The 20,483-nt window shown below is 49.2% G+C and overlaps 1 protein-coding gene across 2 annotated transcripts in view; it reads left to right on the forward strand.

Annotated features, from left to right (window-relative positions):
- LOC101331038 (ADP-ribosylation factor 2) overlaps positions 1–20,483 on the forward strand; it is a 102,991-nt gene that overhangs the window by 67,404 nt on the left and 15,104 nt on the right. The window contains exon 5 of one of the 2 annotated variants that reach the window (XM_033846449.2): positions 10,453–10,678. The exons of the other annotated variant lie outside the window; for it this stretch is intronic. Coding sequence (XP_033702340.1) covers positions 10,453–10,596 — 144 coding nt within the window. The 3' untranslated portion in view covers positions 10,597–10,678. Of the gene's footprint in view, positions 1–10,452; positions 10,679–20,483 lie in introns of those variants that run through there. 2 annotated transcript variants of the gene reach the window in all.

Raw genomic sequence — 20,483 nt, forward strand, 5'->3', positions numbered from 1 at the left:
CATATCTCCTCCCTCCCACCCTCCCTATCCCACCCCCTAGGTGGACACAAAACACGGAGCTTATCTCCCTGTGCTATGCGGCTGCTTCCCACTAGCTCTCTAGTTTACATTTGGTAGTGTATATATGTCCATGCCACTCTCTCACTTCGTCCCAGCTTACCCTTCCCCCTCCCCATGTCCTCAAGTCCATTCTCTACATCTGCGTCTTTATTCCTGTCCTGCCCCTACGTTCTTCAGAACCATTTTTTTTTTTTTTTTTAGATTCCATATATATGTGTTAGCATACGGTGTTTGTTTTTCTCTTTCTGACTTACTACACCCTGTATGACAGACTCTAGGTCCATCCACCTCGCTACAAATAACTCAATTTCGTTTCTTTTTATGGCTGAGTAATATTCTATTGTATATGTGTAGCATCTTGGTTCCTGTATGGAGCAGAGCCCCTGCTCGCTGTGGTGCACCAGAGTGGCAGAGCTAGGGGCTTAGCCTGAAGTGGCAGTCAGGGTCAGAGGTCACGCAGGCCTCTGCGTGCAGGAAGTCACCTTAAAGGAAAAGACCAACACCCTCATTTCTCAGGTGAGGAAACGGAGGCCAGGAGAGGCTCAGGGTGAGTCCGAGGACACTGGGTCTGAGGCCCTACTTCTTTGCTCCTTTGTTGTGCCCTCCAGGGAAGGGGTATGGCTTTGCTTTCAGCTGCACTCCAAGGCCAGAGGATTTAAATGGAATCCTAAGGGCTATAATGGCCCACAGTGTCGGAGCACTTTAAAATGTGCAAGTTGCATTCCCAGATCGCATCTTGCTGGACACTCACCCCAGCCCCAGAGCACTCAAGGGAGACTCAGGAGGTCACGTGACTTGCCTGTAGCCACACAGCTTGTGAGTGAGTCTGGAGACTGAGATGGAAACATTAAGTGCTTTGATCTGAATTGCTAATATGTCAAAATGCCTTTCATTTCCATGGTATTCCTTAGAAGGCCCTGACCAGGAGCTCACGGAGGAAGGGTCCAACGGAACGTTAGTCCAGTTACTTCTCGTGACATCACCTCCTCCAGGAAGCCTTACTGGAGTCACCCCCCTACCCAACTGAGTTGGGAGAGAGGACTGATTCTCTGCCCCTTTGTCACCTCACATGTACCTCAGTATTACAGCCTAAAGCTCTCAACTTCCTATTGTCCCCAGTTCTAGCAAAGAGCCTGGCTTACACTAATACATCAATAAATGAAATTGAATTCAATGAGACTGAAAGTGGACATAGGAGTGATTGCTTCAGTAGTTTCCCCTCCTCCTTCCCCTTCACTTTGGCAGGGGGTCATCTGTGATCCTTCTGGGGGGTGAGCATCATGTATGCATGGGGATGGTCCCTGAGGGCTGCCATATGGACCCACTCATGCTGCCAGGCTGGCCGTGTGCCCCAGATCCTGGAACTGTCAGCAGAGATGGGGATCTAGTCCACAGACTCCAGCCAGGTAGGGGGTACTGGGGACATCCACCACCAGGTAGCCTTGTGCTTTTTGGGCAAATCATTTCCATCCTCTGAGACTCGTTTTCTCCTTTATCAGGCGAGGCAATTAGCCTGGACCCTTTCATCCCCGATGTTCCATGTCCTGTGACTCTATTTATCATGACCCCTGGGAGTCCAGGAGTGACAGGATGAGGGCCAGGACAGAAAGATGGAGAAGTCAATTCCAGCAAGAGGTCGAACGGAGCGCTGGACCCGATAACCTAGCAAAAAAGGCATCCTGCATATCAAAGTTCTGAGCCAAAGAGGAAAGTGCAAACCTTCGAAGAGTTCCTGGATCTAGTTCAATGTTCCTGCCAGGCTGAAAACCTCTCTCTTTTTTTTTTTTTCCTGTGGTACGCGGGCCCCTCACTGCTGTGGCCTCTCCCGTTGCGGAGCACAGGCTGCGGACGCGCAGGCCCAGCGGCCATGGCTCATGGGCCCAGCCACTCCGCGGCATGTGGGATCCTCCCAGACCGGGGCACTGAGCCCGCGTTCCCTGCATCGGCAGGGGACTCTCAACCACTGCGCCACCAGGGAAGCCCCTCTCTCCTTTTAAGATGTAAAAGATTTGCTCCCTGAGACTATCTTCAATCATATTCTATCCCTCTCCAGCCACTACAGACAACACTGAAGAAGGGGGAGTCTGTGGTGATGAATTAGGAATCCGTAGATATTCCTCCAGAGCTGCCTGTTAAACTCAAAGCACGTTTTGGCTCCGATAAAATCAGATCAACCAAGAAAATCCCTCAGTGGCAGCGCACTGGGGCACCCCCAACCCAGAGCCTCACTGCTGTCTCCCCAGCGTTACGCGCCTCGGTGCCTCCACACCCCCTGGGCCTGGGCCAGCTCGTCGCTGAAATACAGCGAAAGGACAGTGGAGAACTTACATTTTTTTCCTCTCAAGGGATGACCCACAGAATAGAAAAATAAATCAATGGAGGAAGATGAAAGTAAAATGCAGCTTCCTTCAGGGAACATTAGGGTGAGAGAAATAGAAAACGTTTCCATCGATTGCTTTTAAAAATCAAGAATGGGGAGCATGTAACTCTAGTCGGTAAATACAACCAGTAATAGAAATACACTTCAGTTATCTACTGTGGTCAGTTATTGAGAGAGGCTGAAGACAGAGGAGGAGAAAGAGGTTCAAGGAATGGGGAAGGGGGAGAGAAGCAGACTCAGAAACAGGTGACTAGAAATAAGAAAAATATTGAAACCCAGAGAGAGGCAGAGAGAGAGGGAGAGAGAATGCGAGCAACAGATTCAAAGAAACACAAAAATGCAGACAAAAAAAGAGAAGCGTGTATACACAATGCACACGCACAGGCACTCAATGTGAAGAGAGACAGAGGTGGAGAAGCCAAAGCAAGAGAGAGAGACACCTAAAGAGAGATATGAGAGGAGATGGCAAAATGAGCTCATCAAGGAGAACATCTATTTAAAATAAACAGGGCCATCTACAGTTGGTTATTTTTTTTTTTTAAAGAGACAAACATTACCAGAATTACTTCTTTTTTTTCAGAATTCCTTTGTAATGTGTTTTCATTCCTATCTAACTTTGAGAAGCACGTACACTCTTTCAAACCCATTTTCCTCACGTGCCACAGCAGGAAACCCCTCGTTCATTGTTCTGGGAAGGAAGACATCAACCTCAGATGGTAGCCTTTTAAGATGATGCCACTGCTATGTTTTCACAGCGGCAGACCTAGGGGGTCTCACCTTTCACTGCAGCTAAACGGCCACATTCAGCTCAACCCTGCACACCCGTTGAAGTAAACCTTGTTTGCTCAGAGATCACTAATTCGGGATCGGGGATGATTCCAGCAGGGCCAGAGCTGCCTGTGCCACTCTGTCAGAGTTTGCCGATCAAATGAGTGAGGGAATAAGATGGCAGCAGATGTGCTGGGTGACGAGCACCAGGCACTCTGGCCACATTGTACTCAGCAACAGCTTCCCAAACCTGCCAGCCACTCTTCCACCTCGCAGCCAGGAGCACCCTCTCCTTCCTCCCCGCCTCTGCCTGGTAAAATCTTCCTATCCATCGCTCATCAGTCAGTTCATATGTACTGAGCATCTCCTCTGCGAATCCGTCTCCAACACCCCTATACTCCCTGGGAGTTAATCGTTCCTTCCTCTGGGTTCTCATTAATAACATCGGTCGTTGCTATGCTGCAGGTTTGGCATACTCTGTTAGAGCAGACTTTCTCAACCTCGGAACTGTTATTTGGGGCTGGGGGCTGCTTTGTTGTAGGGCTGTCCTGTGCGTTGTAAGATGTTTAACAGCATCCCTCGCCTCTACCCACTAGATGTCAGTAGCCCGACCACGCCAGTTGTCACAACTGAAAATGTCTCCAGTCACTGCCAGATGTCCCCAGGGGGCAAAATTGCACCCAAAGATGCAGTATTAGAATGAGCTGTTTGGTTGTATCAGCCCTCAGAGAGGGTGCATCCTCTGGACCCGCAGTGCTAGAATGGTGCCTGGCGTGGAGAAATCACCTGGATCCCATGGAGGAAGGATCCAGACCCTTGGACTGGGACCCTGAGCAGGCAGACGTTGAACTGGCCAGCTGTGCACATTGGTCATGCTAATCATTGCAATAGGAGCGTATTGGCACTTGAGGTCTGTAACCAAATCCACAGGTCTCTACTGAATGCTAACCTACTATGAGCTGTGGGGGACACATACAAGGAAAATAAAAGCTTCTACATTTAAGGCACATGCAATGATCTAGTTCATCAGAAAAAGCCTGTAGCCACGGGCTGCTGAGGTAGGAATATCAGGCAGCTTAGAATGAGGTTCTGAAGCAGTGCGGGTTCCTCTATAAGGGGTTAAGGACTTAGACCAGAGTGGTCTGCTACTCCTGTGGAGGGCGTAGGACACTATGTAGAACTCGACCTGGGCCTTTAAAGATGGGTAGGACTTGGATGAGGGCAGTGGAGTTGGGATAAGTGTGGCGTTGCCTCAGCAGGGAGCGTCCACCTCGTGGGGCAGACCTAGCCAGCCTGGCCCAAAAGTTGGTTCTTGATTCAGGGAGGTCAAGTGTCCCCAAGTATGTCTGGAACAGCTTTCATTGGGGTCACCTGGGATACTGGTACAAATGCAGATTCCTGGTCTGCCAGGCTCAGTGAATCAGTTTCGCTGGGGTGGGCCCAGGACTCTGTATTTTTCACACACCCCCCCCCCCCCCCCCAGATGATTCTGATGCTTGGTTAAGTTTGAGACCTACTTCCTTGAGGGGAGGGCCATTGAAGAGGCTTAGTAATAACCTTGGTCTTCCATTGTGTGCAGCCTATAGGGTTTACACAGTCTAACAGAGCATATGAGTAAACAGGAAGTAGAGCCAGGCTACCAGGGTTCAAATCCTGGTTCTGTCATTTCTAGCTGTGCAATCTTGGGCAGTTCAATTGAAACTTCTGTGCCTCAATCTTCTCTTCTATAAACTGGAATCAACAATGTCGCTGCCTCCTAAGGTCTTTGTGATTACATACATGTGTATTTGCTTGGCATGGTACCTGGCAGTTAGCAAATGCTCGCGTGGTAACTATTAGTCATCGTCATCATTATTTTAGCATTTGATGCTTGCTAAAGGTTTCAGAGGGCTGAAGCCACCTTTCTTTAAACTATGGTCTGTCGGGAATTCCCTGGAGGTCCAGTGGTCAGGACTCTGTGTTCTCACTGCCGAGGGTCTGGGTTCAATCCCTGGTCGGGGAGCTAAGATCCCACAAGCCTCTCGGTGCAGCCAGCAACAACAACAAAGTATGGTCTGTTACCCACAGCTCTCCTCTTCTCCCCTACCTTGCTCCTAGTTACTCCCAGATCTGAAGTTACACGGGCCCCTCCCTCCTCCGGTAGAAAGCTGAGCTCTGAGGCTTTCTGATGAGGTGAGAGGCAGCCTTGGGACACAAAAGAGTGTCCTGGTGGGGTCAGGTCCCTCCCAGTTTGCAGTGTGAGAGGAGACACTTCTTGCCTCCCCGGCTCTGGGGTGGATGGACATATTGGAGGCCCAGAACCTCCTCTTGTCATTGCCAGATGGCAGTGTCACTCCTTAGCAACTCTCACCCTGGGGGGTCCCAAGTCAGAGCAGAAAAGAAGGGAGGGCAGCAAACTGCTCCATTGTATGAAGAGCCATGGCCCCCGCCTTCCTATTTGTACTAACATGACACGGTGTCTAAGACCTGCACAATGTCCTCCTCTGAGCCTCACAAGAACCCTGAGAGGTGGGTGGGGAGGTCTTGCCCACTCCATTTAAAAAATAATGGCTTTGTTGGGCTAAAATTCACAGACTATGCGATTCACCATTTTGAAGTGTACAATCCAATGGTTTATATTCTATTCCCAGAGTTGTGCAGCTGTCACTACTGTATAATTTTAGAACATTCCATCACCCACCAAAAAAGCACATTTTCCTCACTCTTAGCCCCCAACCTTCCCCCAGCTCTTGGCAACCACTTATCTACTCTCTGTCTCTATGGATTTGCGTACTCTGGACATTTCATGTAAAGAGATTCATACAATATGTGATCTTTTGTGTCTGGCTTCTTTCACTTAGCATAATGTTTTCAAGGCTCGTCCATGTTGTAGCATGTAGGGAATTCCCTGGCGGTCCAGTGGTTAGGATTCCATACTTCCGCTGCAGGGGGCATGGGTTTGATCCCTGGTGGGGGAACTAAGATCCCACAAGCCTCGCGGTGCGGCCAAAAAAAAAAAAAAAACCCAAACATATTGTAGTATGTATTAGTACTTCATTCCTTTTTCTGGCTAAATAATATTCCATTATATGGGTATACCACATTTTGTTTATTTATCAGTTGATGGACATTTGAATTGTTTCCATTTTTTGGCTATTATGAATAACACTGCTAATAAGCATTTGTGTACAAGTTTTTGTGTGATCATATGTTTTTATTTCTTTGGGTAGAGCCCTGGGAATACAGCTGCTGGGTCATATGGTAACTCTGTGTTTAAACTTTTGAGCGATGGCCAGATGGTTTTCCAAAGTGGCTGCACCATTTCCCATTCAAAGTGTATAGGGTTCCAGTTTCTCCATATTCTCACCAACATGTGTTATTACCTGTCTTTTTGATTATAGCCATCCTAGTGGGTGTAAATAGGCATCTCAGTGTAGACTGATCCCACTTTATAGATAAAGAAATCAAGGCTCAAAGAGGTGACGCAACCTGTCCAAGTACACTCAGACAGACAGAGGTGAAGCCAAAATTCAAACCAGACATGTCTCACTTCCAAATCCACATGTTTTTCTATTACATCAGGCAGCCCTCCAACTGGACAGCTTTGTCTGGGCCTGGCCCAGTCCCTAAGTCCAAGTGGTTCTCGGGATTCACACCTGTCACGGGACAGGGACACTCTGGCCACGAGCTGGTCGTTGTCTGCTCTCCTGGCCAGGCTACCAGCCAATGCTCATTGAACCCCTACTATGGGCCCAGCTCCAGAGATGTAAGTAGAATAAGAAAGGCATAATCCCTGCTTTCAAAACGGACGCATTCCTCAAGATGCTACGTCAAATAAAAGATGGAGTTTTTAGCTTCTAGATTTACAATGTGCCAGCAAAGGGCAAAAAGGTGGCCTGGACAACAGGCAGGAAAAGAAGAATGGAGAGACCCCTGGCAGGAGGCGTGGAGGATGATGGTCTGAGCCAGCTTAAGGAAGACTTGGTGCCAAGGCTGGGGGCATGACCAGAAAGGAGAGGGCCAAGTTAGAGAGGTAGGTTGGACTGCTTTCCAGGATGGGGTTTCGCATGTAACTGAGGAGTGATTAAGAGGGAGAAATAAAGAAGAGAGTTGGAAGACGGAGGGGAGAAAGAGTGAGGGCTGGTCAGTGTAACAATATCACATACATACCTTCCATTTAGTGGGCACTCCAGGGCTAGGTACTCTGTTGAGTGCTTTGCATATCCTACTAGGTAAATGTGAATATTCTTATTTTACAGATGAGGAAACCGAGGCTCAGAGAGGTTAAGTGCTCCAGCTAAGGCCACACAGCTGGTAAAAATCGTCTGACTTCAAACCCCGTTCTCTTAACCACTGAAACATCTACTGAGTGGATAACTGAGGGATCTGATGGGGGACATGCTGCCAGGGGTACTGGAAATGGCAACCTCGTTCAGTCTCCTTTCTAGAGGGCTGGTAGTTTTGGAAATAGAAATGCTGTGGAGCTGAGGGTTTTTCCTGTGATGGTTTCAGCCTGTTTGGGCTTTCACACTTCAGTTTATAGCCTCAGCCACGGAGGTTTGCTTATTTATTCTTTTTACAGGAAAAAAGCCAATGAATTTTCAATAAATTGGGCTTGAGTATTTGACCAGTGAATCAGAAAGGTTTCCAAGTCTTAGGGTGGTTGAGGGGGATAGAACATTCATCCCCATCTATCCCAAAGGAGGTGGTGCTGCGGAGAGTGGGAGGGCCTGGGGGTTCCGTCCGGGGCCGGCACAAGAGGGCTGAAGATCAACCCCACAGGCTCTCTGTGCGGGATCTCCAAGCTCTCTGGGCATCGCGTCTCTCAGGGGACAGCAGCTGGTGAAGGCGCTGCTAGTGGATAAAACATCTAGCTGCACGAGGATGGAGTAGCCCAGGGGCAGCAAAATTTTCCTGTAAAGGGCCAGATAACTTTAAGCTTTGCAGGATGTCTGTGGTCTCTGTTACATGTTCCTGTCCTCTTCCTTCCCCTGCCCCTGCCCCCTTTTCTTCTTCTCCTTCTCCTTTTTCCATAACCATTTAAAAATATAAAAACCATTCTTAGCTCATGGGCTTTACAAAAACAGACTGTGGGCCAGATTTGCCTGCAGGCCAGTTTGCCAGCCCCTGGTTGAGATATATCTCGGAAACTCGCTTGGATGCATTACTTAACTTCTTGGGGTTTCATATAATATATTTATTGAACACCTACTGTGTGCATACCAGAGAATGTTCACATTCATTGTAATGGAAAAAACATGACAATAAATCAAGAAGCTTAGTTCTAGTGGCTGTAGGGATGAGGTAGGAGGAACAGCAGTGGACCTGGAGAGAGCAGACCTGGGTACCTGACCTGCTTCAGTTCCCCTGGAGCCTGCAGAACCACATCTGTAAGATATGTTAAAAGTAATGTATTCTTTGAAGGATTAAAGAAGCTCGGGAGGAAAATAACTTTGAAAAGCACTATATAATAGGAGCTATATTTAGACAGTTGGAGATACACAAACCTATGCATAGTTGATTGACAGTATAAAGACTGTGTAAATCTATGATATCAGAGATGTCACAGGTTAGGAGAGAAAAGAGATTGACTGAGATGCTGTCATATGGGACTTACTATTTTGGGTACTTTCACCCGTGTTAGCTTGTGTGTAATTTAGGCAGTATATCAATTAGGATTGGGTTTGGCTGCTTCCTATAAGAAACTGAAAATAATAGTGGCCTAAACAGGATAGAAGTATGTCTCTCTCTCTTTTAAAATGCATAGGTAGGCAGTCCAGAACTTGTAGTGTAGCCCCATAGTGTCAAGAACCCATACTTCTCCTTTTGCTCCATCATCCTTGCATATAGCTCCCGTTCCCCAAGGTCATCTCATGGTCCAAAATGGCTGCTAAGCTCCCTACCTTACATCTGCATTCCAGGCATGTTAAAGGATAAAGGAACAAAGAAGAACAGGGCTAAAGGACACACACCGGCAGACTTTTAAGGAAGTTTCTTAGAAGCTGGCTCTAAATACTGCTGTTTATATCTAATTGGCTATACCTAGCAGCAAAGGAGGCTATGAAAATCAGTCTTTATCCTGAGTGGCCATGTGCCCAGTTAAAACTAAGAGGTTTTGTTTTTAAATAAGAAGACAGCGGATACTGGCATAGGCAACTAGCTATGGCTACTGTAAGTAGCAAATTCAAAGAAAGGACAGGTATCTAGGTGGCCAGATCAGCGAGGGCTTCATCAGGGGAGCAAGACTGAACCTGGCCTTGAAGAAACTGATTGTATTTTAAGTGGTAGACATGAGTGGAATGGGCATTCCAGGCAGGGGAAAGAATATAAGCAAAGGGAAATGCACTCTGTGTGGGGGAAGATAGTGGGATATTAGTCTAACCTGGAGCACTCCTCTCGAGGAGGTTTGAGAATTAGTGCTGGAAAAGATAATATAAATAAACAGTAACCAGCGATCCTACCACCCTGGGTGAGGTATGGTCCTTGACCACTCTGTGACTCCCCAGAAGCTCCTCCCCTCGTCACTCACATAGCCTCCTCCTGCCAGGGCTGCCCCCCTGCCCCAGGAGACGGTCCTTGGGGCCTCTTGGGTGCGCCGTCTCAACACAGGTCCTGTCCATCCACCTCCCCCTGCATCCACCTGGTCCTCGGAGAAACTTGGCATCTTTGCCCCACTAAACCCAGCAGGTGGGGGTTGTTCCCTGCTCAATGGTCTCTTAATTGACACAGTCTGCTCCAGTTGGTCTCTTGACTTTAGACTTTTTCAGGGGCGAGTTGGGCCCTAGTCTCTATATTTTCTCAGCTCTGGCGGGGAGGGGAGGTCACAGGTCAAGTTTTTCCAAGATATCTTTGATTCCAGGTCCACAGTCGTGTCTGGCCAATGGAGTGCCCTCACTTGGCTTGGGGAGATGGAGACAGGTGGGTCCGTGGTTACCCCAGCTCTCACCATTAGCCGAGGAGTCTGAAAAAACCCACCTCCCTCCCATCACCTCCATCTCTAGCCTTCTCTTCCACATGGGCCGAAATGTATAAGGGGCAAGCATTGTAGAACCAGCATGGGGCCGGTCTTAACGAGTCCTACCCAGGTGGCTCGGCACCTCCCTTCAGAACGTGTGGGCACTTCACACCTGAAGTCCTCAGCCTTGGGGCCTCAGGCGAGATTCCAAGACAGCAGAGCAAGCCCTCACTGAACATCTTGATTACATTTATTGAGCGCTAACCATGTGTCAGGCACCGTTAGCTCATTACCTATGATGTTATTACAGGTGAAGAAACTGACAGTAGAAGCGAGTGAGGACTGGAATATCCTGGAAAAAAGTCTTGAGAAACAAGGCCAAGAAAGAGAGGTGGGGCCCGACTGCAGAGGCTCAGAAGCTCAGACTTTCTCCTCGGAGCACTTTGGATTTTGAGCAGGTTGTGATGGGGTCTCAGTTGTACTTTCGAAAATTTGGTCTCAAAGCAAAGCGTGGGATGGATCGGAAAGAGAGGGCAGATGTCTTCCCATTAGAATGTGAATACTGGGCCGGCCTGGGGTTTGGGGAGGAGAAAAAGGAGGAGGAGGAAGGAAGGGGAAGGGGAAGAGAGGAAGGAGAGAGGAGAGGGGACCAGGGGGTCAGGAGGCAGAGGAAGGAGAGGCAGGAGGAGGAAGGAGAGAGGATTTGGGTGTTCTGTTTCTTTCTTCATTTGCTCAACAGGAAGCATACAATTCCTGAGCGCCCACCACATGTGAGAGGGGCTCAGATAAGCCATGCAAGGATCATCCGTGGTCCTGGCAGGAGCTCACAAAGTGGAAGTGGACAAACGCAAGGCCCTTGGGGGCTTCATAGAGCCTTCACAAATATAACCTCACTCGATCCCTGCACCTGTACTGTGCAGTAAGTGGGATGTGTATTCTCATACCCGTTTCATAGATGAGAAAGCTGAGGCACAAGCAGGTTAACTGGCTCACAGTTGCACAGCTGGGTGAGGGCAGAGCTGGGGCTCAAATTTAACGCTCTTTCTGTTACATCAGGCACATCTGGGTACAGGAAATGTACCCAGAGCTCTGGGGGATTGGAATTGGGTGGAATTGGGCAGAATGATTAAGGGCTAGGCTCTAGAGTCAGATTGCCTGGCTCCAAAGCCTGACCCCATCTCGAACTAGCTGTGTGAACCCTGGGCACGTTTCTTAACCTCTCTGTGCTTTAGCTCCTTCACCTGCAAAATGGGAAGAATGGTGTCTACCTCGTAGGGCTTCTTGAGCGTCACTCGTGATGGCACGCACAAAGTGCTCAGCACAGGCCTGGCCCAGAGTAAGCGCTCTTATGTGATTCCACCATTATAGAATCACTATAAAATATAATTATTTTGAGGTGAGTGACACAGGGAAGACAGTCCAGGCAGAAACAACGAGCCAACTCAGGGGGATGTGGCAGAGACCCGGGCCACTGTTAGGACATGTCTTCTATGCCCAGACCCCCTATAATACCCTGTATCTAACCTTTGCTTCCTCTCTTGCATCCTTCTCCCATCCTTCTCTTCCTATCCCTTTCTTTGTCCCATCGATTTTTCCCTTTCTTCCCTGCTGCTCCTTGCTCAGTTCTGCTGGGAGCCCTGAGGGCTAAAGACCTTGCTGACACCTCCGGGGCACTCTCCAGAAACATCAGCCGTTCACCAGGTCTGCTAAAGGACATCGCCGAAGCATCTGGTTTTCCTGAGGGGAGAGCCTTCTGCAGGCAAACGTCTCCCTTCCTTATGCTATTTCTCCTGATCCTCAGCCTATATGATCTCCTTTTTATTAAAAGGAGGAAATGAGAGAGAGGGAGAGGGAAAGGGGAGGGAGAGGTGGAGAGAGAGAGAGAAATATTCTTACCGTCTGCTCTGTGTTTTCACAGAAGGTAATCAGGAAAGAGAGGAGGGTAGGACCGGGCTTTGTGGTTATCACAGCTATTAGCAGGAGCTCATCTGTTCATCAGCCTGTAAAAAGTTCCCAGCTTTGGCCAAGGTAATTACCAGCCTAGGTGGCTGGCCAGGTTGGGGCATGGGGGAGGTGAGGCTGTCATTTCCAGTTCACCAGCCTCCATTTGCTTCTTGGTCAAGGGGTTCAAATGAAAAGGTTAATTAAGAATCAGAGGATTTGTTCTTCAGGTTAAGTCACGTATACACAGCACAAAGGTCATATCCATACATGATAACTGCTTTTAAAAACCAATCCAGTTCCACATGCACGTATTGACATACGCACCTCCTCTCCCACCTCCACCTGCCAACCACATCTCCATCTTCTCTGGACCAGGTGTGTGCCAGGCTTTTATCATTACAGAGGCTGAGCAGCAGGTGCGGCATGGGTGCCACTTTTTTGGTGCTCACTTGGGAAATGCGGCTCATACCCCAATGGCAGCCCACAAATACCTGGGCTCCTTTCACGCTAGCCGCTCACCTGCTGTGTGTCCCTGGGCAAATCACCTCCTTTGTCTCAGGGCAGGTGGGAGTAGATCAGCAGTTCCTAATCATGATGGCCTTTGTGTGTGTGGGGGTAAGGTTGTAACAGAACATCTTGGACAACTCTTTATGCCTCCTCCTGGGATTCTGGTATGTGCCCTCCACCCAGTGTGGTCCAAACCGTTGGTCCAAGTTGTTGGTCCATGTAGTGGCTGATGTGAGGTGTCACCCTGATCTCTTCTTCAGGACCAAGGTCTTCATTCCTCTAGCTGTTGGGAGTGCTGGCAGATGCCTGTCAGCTGAGTCCCTCTCCAGGACTTGCCCTCAGCCGAAACAGCCGTCTCACTCAAGGTCATGCCACCTTCCTGCTTCCTGGGGGCAGCCGGCATCCAGCTCTGAATGTGGGGATGTAAATACCCATCGCTTTTGCCTCAGCACAGGACAACTCAGAAGTGTCCAGCTCCAGAGCTCCCTGTAGAACTGGCTGAGAATTTTGTTGAAGCTTCAGCCCAGCTCAACTCCTCTCTCTGCCCAGTCCCACTTTGTTCACTCTCCTCCCCAGCCCTCGCTCCCAGGTGTTGCTGCCAGAAGTACTTTCAGTAAGTTTCCGATGTGTAAATTTATTGAAATTTACAAATCTCCATTTCAGAGTCTGTTTCCCAGGTAACCTATTATAAGACAATACAAAAAAATTGAGAATCACCAGATTCCATGCTCACCAGGGCCATCCATTCATCCATTCAGCAAACAAATGCTTGGCACCCAGGCTAACTCGAGTCCTAGAAGTCTTCCTGAATGAGGAAGGGTTCCAAGTGGGCCTTGAAGGGCAGGCAGAATGTGAAAGGAGGAGCAGAGGCAATAAATTTAATGGAGTTGGTGTGTGTGTTGTGCTGGTTGTATTTGTTTTATCTCAGCCTGTGGAGCATCCACCACAGTGGAGATGCAGTAAGCAAACGCATTTTTGAAATGATCATGGATTACCAAATTTACTAATTCCAGCTTTAGAATGGTAGTATCTGACCTCTACTGGGTGCTGGATTATTGCCCACTGAAAATTCTATCTTTCTCCTGCCATGTGATGTGTCACACTGGCACCCCTTCTTTTTTTTTGTTTGTTTTTTTGTGGTACGCAGGCCTCTCACTGTTGTGGCCTCTCCCGTTGCGGAGCACAGGCTCCGGACGTGCAGGCTCAGCGGCCATGGCTCACGGGCCCAGCCGCTCCGCGGCTCGTGGGATCTTCCCGGACCGGGGCACGAACCCGAGTCCCCTGCATCGGCAGGCGGACTCTCAACCACTGCGCCACCAGGGAAGCCTGACACCCTTTCTTTAAAGTGGTGACCCATCTCCACCCCACAGCTAATATCAAAAAGCCAGAGGAAACTCCCAGCCCCATAGTATTATTTGCAACCTTTGTCTTGAACCTGCCAGCACTTTCCACTTCGAATCTTCTCTGAATTGTCCCTGCAGGCCTCAGCTGCTGGCCCCTTGTCTTGTCCCCTGCCCAGGGCTTTGCCGACTTCAATGACTGAGGTTGCCTTCCCAATCAGCCTTTGACTCTCTCCTTATCTGCATCCCAAATGTGTTCTTCATCCCGTCCGTCTTCTGCCCAGCCAAGGGTCTCCCCAGCTCAGGCCAGCCCAGGCTCTATCCCAGCGTCACCCCAGGTGGCCAGGTGTTCTGTTGGCCTATAACCCCGTGACTACAGACCATGTTGGGCACTATTGAGATGGGTATTTGCAGCTCTTGGGGGTGCTTGGGGACTGTGGCTCTGGCTGGGACACAAAATTCAGGTGGTCTTCTCATTCTAAGCACAGCAAGAAATGTAGTGAAATCCCTTCCTTTCCAGGGTCCTTCTCCCACGTTTTCTTCTCCCACCTGGCATGGTGTGGCTTCTGGCTCCCGGTGCAGTCCCCCCAGGAGAAAGGCGTGTTTGAGGGGAGCTGGCCCTCAAGCAGGCAGCTGGAGGCTTTGTCTTGAAAGAAATCAAACAGCCTGGGAAAAGGAGGAAGAGAGGAGAGGTTCTGTCCATGGTGCTGAACAACAATCGCAGAAATAATTAGCCGCTGAGCTTCTATTCACGGATCGGCACTCAGCTGTGCACTATGAAGAACCCAAGGGACACAGGGAACCCAGTTCCTGCCATAAACAGTCTTTTAATCAAGCTGGAGACAATAAAACACGCATGTGAGAACACACAGGATTAATCCTAAACAGTCCATATAATGATGGGTCTCAGAAAACTGCACAGGGGGAAGGGCTCTGGCCATCTTGTTAAAGGGATCCCTGAGACAAGCCCTGTTTTAGGAACTATGCCCTTTAAGGGGGGGGAACCGCACTTTATAATGAAATGTTCTTTCTTTAGTCACCATATCATTCCCTAGAGTATTTAAAGCCTAAAGGTCTTGGATATAAAATCAGTTGATCTAACTGCAGCAGTGCAGTTTAAATTTAAGTGCTAATGCTACGTTTGAAATGTAAACATATGATTGGTTTCTTAGTTATGTCTTTAAAAAGGATTGGTAGGCAGGGACTTCCCTGGTGGCGCAGTGGTTGGGACTCTACTTGCCGATGCAGGGGACGCGGGTTCGTGACCCGGTCTGGGAGGATCCCACGTGCTGCGGAGCGGCTGGGCCCGTGGGCCATGGTCGCTGAGCCTGCACATCCGGAGCCTGTGCTCCGCAACTGGAGAGGCCACAGCAGTGAGAGGCCCGCCTACCGAAAAAAAAAAAAAAAAAAAGAATCCGCCTGCCAATGCAGGGGACACAGGTTCGAGCCCTAGTCTGGGAAGATCCCACATGCCACGGAGCAACTAAGCCCGTGTGCCACAACTACTGAGCCTGTGCTCTACAGCCCACGAGCCACAACTACTGAGCCCACGTGCCACAACCATTGAAGCCCGCGAGGCTGTAGCCCGGGTTCCGCAACAAGAGAAGCCACCGCAATGAGAAGCCCGCTCGCCGCAACTAGAGGAAGCCCACACGCAGCAACGAAGACCCAATGCAGCCAAAAATAAATAAATTTATATAAAAATACAAAAAGGATCGGTGGGCAATTTTTGTCTGGGTGCCCAGCCCCAGACTGCATGGCCATGGTCTCAAGCCCTGCTTGTCATAGTCACGCCCAGCTCTCCCTCTCAGCAGGAGGCTCCAGAAGGTCACTGCTGAGAGAGTGCTGTCCCTCCTCAGTCCCTCCTCTGCCCGCAGCATTCTCAGGACCTGGGCCCATGGCGACAGTGCCCGTCCCCCTTCTCCACCCTCAGCATGTGCCCTCCCTTGCCTTGAACGGGGAGAGGCTGCAACTTGGGACTCCCTCTTTAGCTAGGGACCTCCCTGCCTTCCCCACTCATTTGCAGGAGGGATAGGAGGAGGCACCTTGCCCATGTCTTCATCCAGACTGTATCTTTGTGAAGGTCTACTACTCACAGAGGAAAGGAATTGCTTTAGCTCTATCACTGGAATTGGAAAAGTTGGTATCTCGTCAGACCAAAACACTGATCCCTGACTAACTTGCTGAATGAGGGGCAGGTCGCACGTCTATTGGTCTCAGTTTCTCCTTTAAACTAGAGGAATTGACTGGTTGGTTGAGCAGTGTTCCTGCTGGTTCATCCTTGTAGTCTGTGAATCGGAAAATGTTGGCTAGGTCGTTACTCACCTTGGACATGTATGGAACCCGTTCATCGAGCTCACTCCCTGAAGTCTTAACTTCCTGACAGCTAACACTCGGGAAAGTTTCCATCCACGGGCATACTCTTTATTCTCATATGGGACTGTTGCTTTCAATTTTATTTGGTTTCTTACCAGTGGAGCTGGGTTAGATAACACGGACCCTAAAGGAACCCTACACCCGTCTCTTTCCTGAAACCTTAACCAGAGCCAGGCTCACTGGCAAGACCCTTTTTAATTTCTATTAACTCTCAAGAGAAAAGGCAGTGGGTATGACCAGCCCCAAAGCCTCATCACCTTGGAAGGAGAAAATAGAGAAGAAAGAATAGATCTTCACCCCTCCAGACAAAGGTTTCACTCTCAAGGCTTCAGGAAGGGACTAAGTAATGCCAAGAGGAGGCTTGTGCAGGTGGGAATGTGGGATAAGACATAAACCCTGATTCAGTGCATGACAAGGATTCCCCAAGAAGGTTTCTTCATAGAAGCTTTCAGAAGAGGCACTGAATCAGGATTTGCAGAGAGATGGGGGTCCTCATACATTGTAAAGACAGAAGCAGTCATTGGCAAGTTGAATGTGTTTGGGGAGCAGGACAGCTGAGTGGGCTCCAGAGGGCTGCAGCAGTGCAGTTTAAATTTAAGTGCTAATGCTACGTTTGAAATGTAAACATATGATTGGTTTCTTAGTTATGTCTTTAAAAAGGATTGAAGAGAGTGTGAGATGTGTCCGGTGAGGTGCAGGACTGTGGGGTGGGCAGACGACCAGGGCCTTGCATGCTGGAATCTAGAGTTGCTCCAATAAGAATGAGAGAGATGTTGGTCCTGATGCCATGTCTCTGTGGGTTGGGTTTTTGTCCTGGGACTCCCAAATTTGGGGAGACTTTAGGGCTCAGACATAAGTTGGTGTGAGTGTGTGAATATATGTGGAGGAGACCATGGAGATGGAATTCATTTGAGTCATTTTGGTTTGATCCAAATTAGTTTTAATTTGGTCCAGAGTATTAGTTCAATGTTTATTAGTAATTAGCTCCAACTCAGCCCAGACCCCAGGGACTGGCTGTCAGGCTGTGTAATTGCTTCCCTGCCAGGAAAAAAGAGAATGGGGCTTCAATGTTTGGTAAATACTGGGTTGGGGAAGAGAAATGGAATATTTTTCTCTTCAGTCCATCAGTTTCATTATTCTCAACTGCTGTCCCAGTGGATTCTGCGTCCCCTAGACATCCCTGAAAATTCTGCCACATTTGGTATGGCTAGGGACAGGAGAAGAAATGCTGGGAGGGGTACCTGGGAGAGAGTCTAAGCCCTTCTCAGAGGAAAGTCAGCCATATCTGGATGGGCAGCGGGACTGCACCAGTCATGTAAATCCAGCCATCTCTGACTTACTGCCTCCGGCCCTAGTTTCTACCCTGCTTTTCCCTACTTTTCCCCTACTTTCTGCCTTTAGCAGAAATCCATGAGCCTTCCCTTTCGGGGGCTCCAGAGACTTCATTTCCAGGTCTCCCTCTTGCTCCCTGCCCAGCAGCATCAACACTGGAGCCAATGCTGAATCTCCCCACTCCCTGCCCCCTCCAGCCCCATATGCACCAGGGGCCAGTCTTGGGAACTGCAGGAAGGGTAGGGAAAGCATGCAGGGTCTGTTGACATGAGTGAGTCACTCTGAGTGGGAGTAGATGACGAAGAGAATATGACTCAGGGAAGGGAATACAGTGTGGGTGAAGGCAAGGGGTTTGCACATTCTTACCTGCTCAAGGAAATATGGAAACTCAGGGGTGTTGGAGTGGGGGTACCCACTGATGGCTTGACATTCTCAGGTCTCTCTTGAGGTCACTCGTGTATATGGCATTGTCTTCCTGATCTTGTCCCATCTGCATTCTTTGGTGCTTCCCTGTGTATTTTGTCTTCATCTCTTTAGTCCTTCTTAGTCAGTGAGGTTGGTGAACAGAAGTTTCAGGGAATCTGTAGCCAATGACCCCCAAGCTACTGAACTGGGTGCACATCCATCAGAAGAAGATGGAGCTAGTGGCCAGTGTCCTGGCCTGAGTTTTGGAGCAGAGTCTGCCATGGAAAAAGACTCTTAAGGGTCTGTCTTAGTCACTGGACATAGCAATAGCCTGTCTGGGACTCTCTTTTTGGAAAATAGGGCTAGGAATATTATCTTGGCTACTATAAGATGTTGCCTTCCTTCTGTGGCCAGCACCTTGAAAGGAGAAGCAGGACAAAATAAACTGAAGAGGCCAAACTATACAAGGAAAAAGAGCAGGGGGTATTGCTACAAGCCACGCAGGACTGGCAATCACCTGCCTCAGGGCCTTTGCACATGCCATTCCCTTCAAATGGAAGGCTCCCCTCCCACCCCCAATATATCTGGGTGGCCAGTTCCCTTACCTCTTTTTTTTTTTTTTTTTTTGCGGTACGCGGGCCTCTCACTGTTGTGGCCTCTCCCGTTGCTGAGCACAGGCTCCGGACGCGCAGGCTCAGCGGCCATGGCTCACGGGCCCAGCCGCTCCGCGGCATGTGGGATCCTCCCCGACCGGGGCACGAACCCGTGTCCCCTGCATCGGCAGGCGGACTCTCAACCACTGCGCCACCAGGGAAGCCCCCCTTACCTCTTTTAAATATTTGTTCATATTTCACCTTCTCAGTAAGGCTTCACTGATCACACTATTTTAAAATGTCACCCCACACCCAGCATTTTCTATCCTCCTTTTCTACTTTATTTTTTCCCCATTATTACTTATCACCATCTAACATGCTGTATCTTAGACTTATTTCTTATGTTTATTGGATACCTCCTTCCACTAGAATGCAGGGTTCACAAGGGTAGGGATTTTTGTCGGTTTTAGTCATGGCAGTATCTCCTGTATCTAGAAAAGCACCTGGCATGAAGAAAGTGCTCCATAAATCTTAGTTGAATTAGTGAATTAACAAAGACAATTCTGAGCGCTCTTAGGACAAGTTATATGCCCAGCAGTGAGTTACCCACTGTAGGAGATGAAGTGGACAAGGTCTCAGAATGGGATTTGGGAGAGCTGGGCTTGAGCCCCAGCCCTGTTCCCCACCAGCAGTAAAGAGAAGATAAGGCAGCTCCCCGCATCCTCCCAAGTAGCTGTGAAACTCAGGCCCTGCGATGGAAGTAAGAGCATGTTGTAAATTATAAAGGGCTGCCTCTCACGGCCCCTCTCATTCTGGCGCTACCATTTTGTCTGGGGCTTAGTGATGGTGTCGTCAGGTGAGGATGGTGTAATTAGAGATTTCTTGGGGGAAGTGAGTCTTGAGCTGGGCTCTAAGTGTACAGGGAACAACAGTGGCAAAGGCCAAGGGGAACAGCCATTTGGGGTGGGAGAGCAGCAGGGCCTCTATGGAGATCGTTTCTTTTAAAGTCTTTTTTTAAAAAATATTTATTTATTTATTATTTTATTTATTTATTTTGGCTGCACTGGGTCTTCGTTGTGGCATCTGAACTTCTTAGTTGCGGCATGCGGACTCTTAGTTGTGGCATGCGGACTCTTAGTTGTGGCATGCATGTGGGATCTAGTTCCCCGACCAGGGATCAAGCCCGGACCCCCTGCATTGGGAGCGCGGAGTCTTACCCACTGGACCACTGATGCTAATTCAAGATGCAGGGGACTAGGGTAGCTTCTGCTGGGGCCACAACTTCTAAGGCTGGTTGCCCTGGCTGAGCTGTGTTCTACTTAAGGCATGCTTGTTACCAGGAGCTGTAACTCACTGACTGCCTGGGTGTGTTGCTGTTTGGCAAAGAAAACAGGCAACCTCAGGGCAGCAGAAATGGGCCTCAGAGGCTGAGCTGGAAGGTCTGAGACTCCAGCCATTCTCCTGGGGCCCAGCAGACTATTCACTTTGCACAGAGCTATTTTAACTGCCCCTGCCTTCTCCCTGTGTTACAGCTTTTTGGTTGCAGTCCACATTCCTGACCATAGTTTCTGTGTGTCTCAGTGATGTTCTCAAGAGAGCGCATTTCTGGTGCCCTTGAATCAGACCATGGATGAAGCAGTCACTCATCCACCGCTCATCCAAGCCCCTGTGGCCTGGAGGGGGGGCAAAGTCACATGGCACATGGCTGGCGGGTGTATGGCTTCCCCTTTCATGTCAGGGGGCGGGGAGAATTGATTTAGAAAGGCAGTCGGGCAGAGAAGGCCAAGTGGCTGGGGCTGAGTACAAGTCCTCAATACCACTTTGCAGGCAGGGCTCCCAGGGTA

This window comes from Tursiops truncatus, chromosome 20 (assembly GCF_011762595.2).
Source record: "Tursiops truncatus isolate mTurTru1 chromosome 20, mTurTru1.mat.Y, whole genome shotgun sequence".
Classification (NCBI taxonomy): domain Eukaryota; kingdom Metazoa; phylum Chordata; class Mammalia; order Artiodactyla; family Delphinidae; genus Tursiops; species Tursiops truncatus.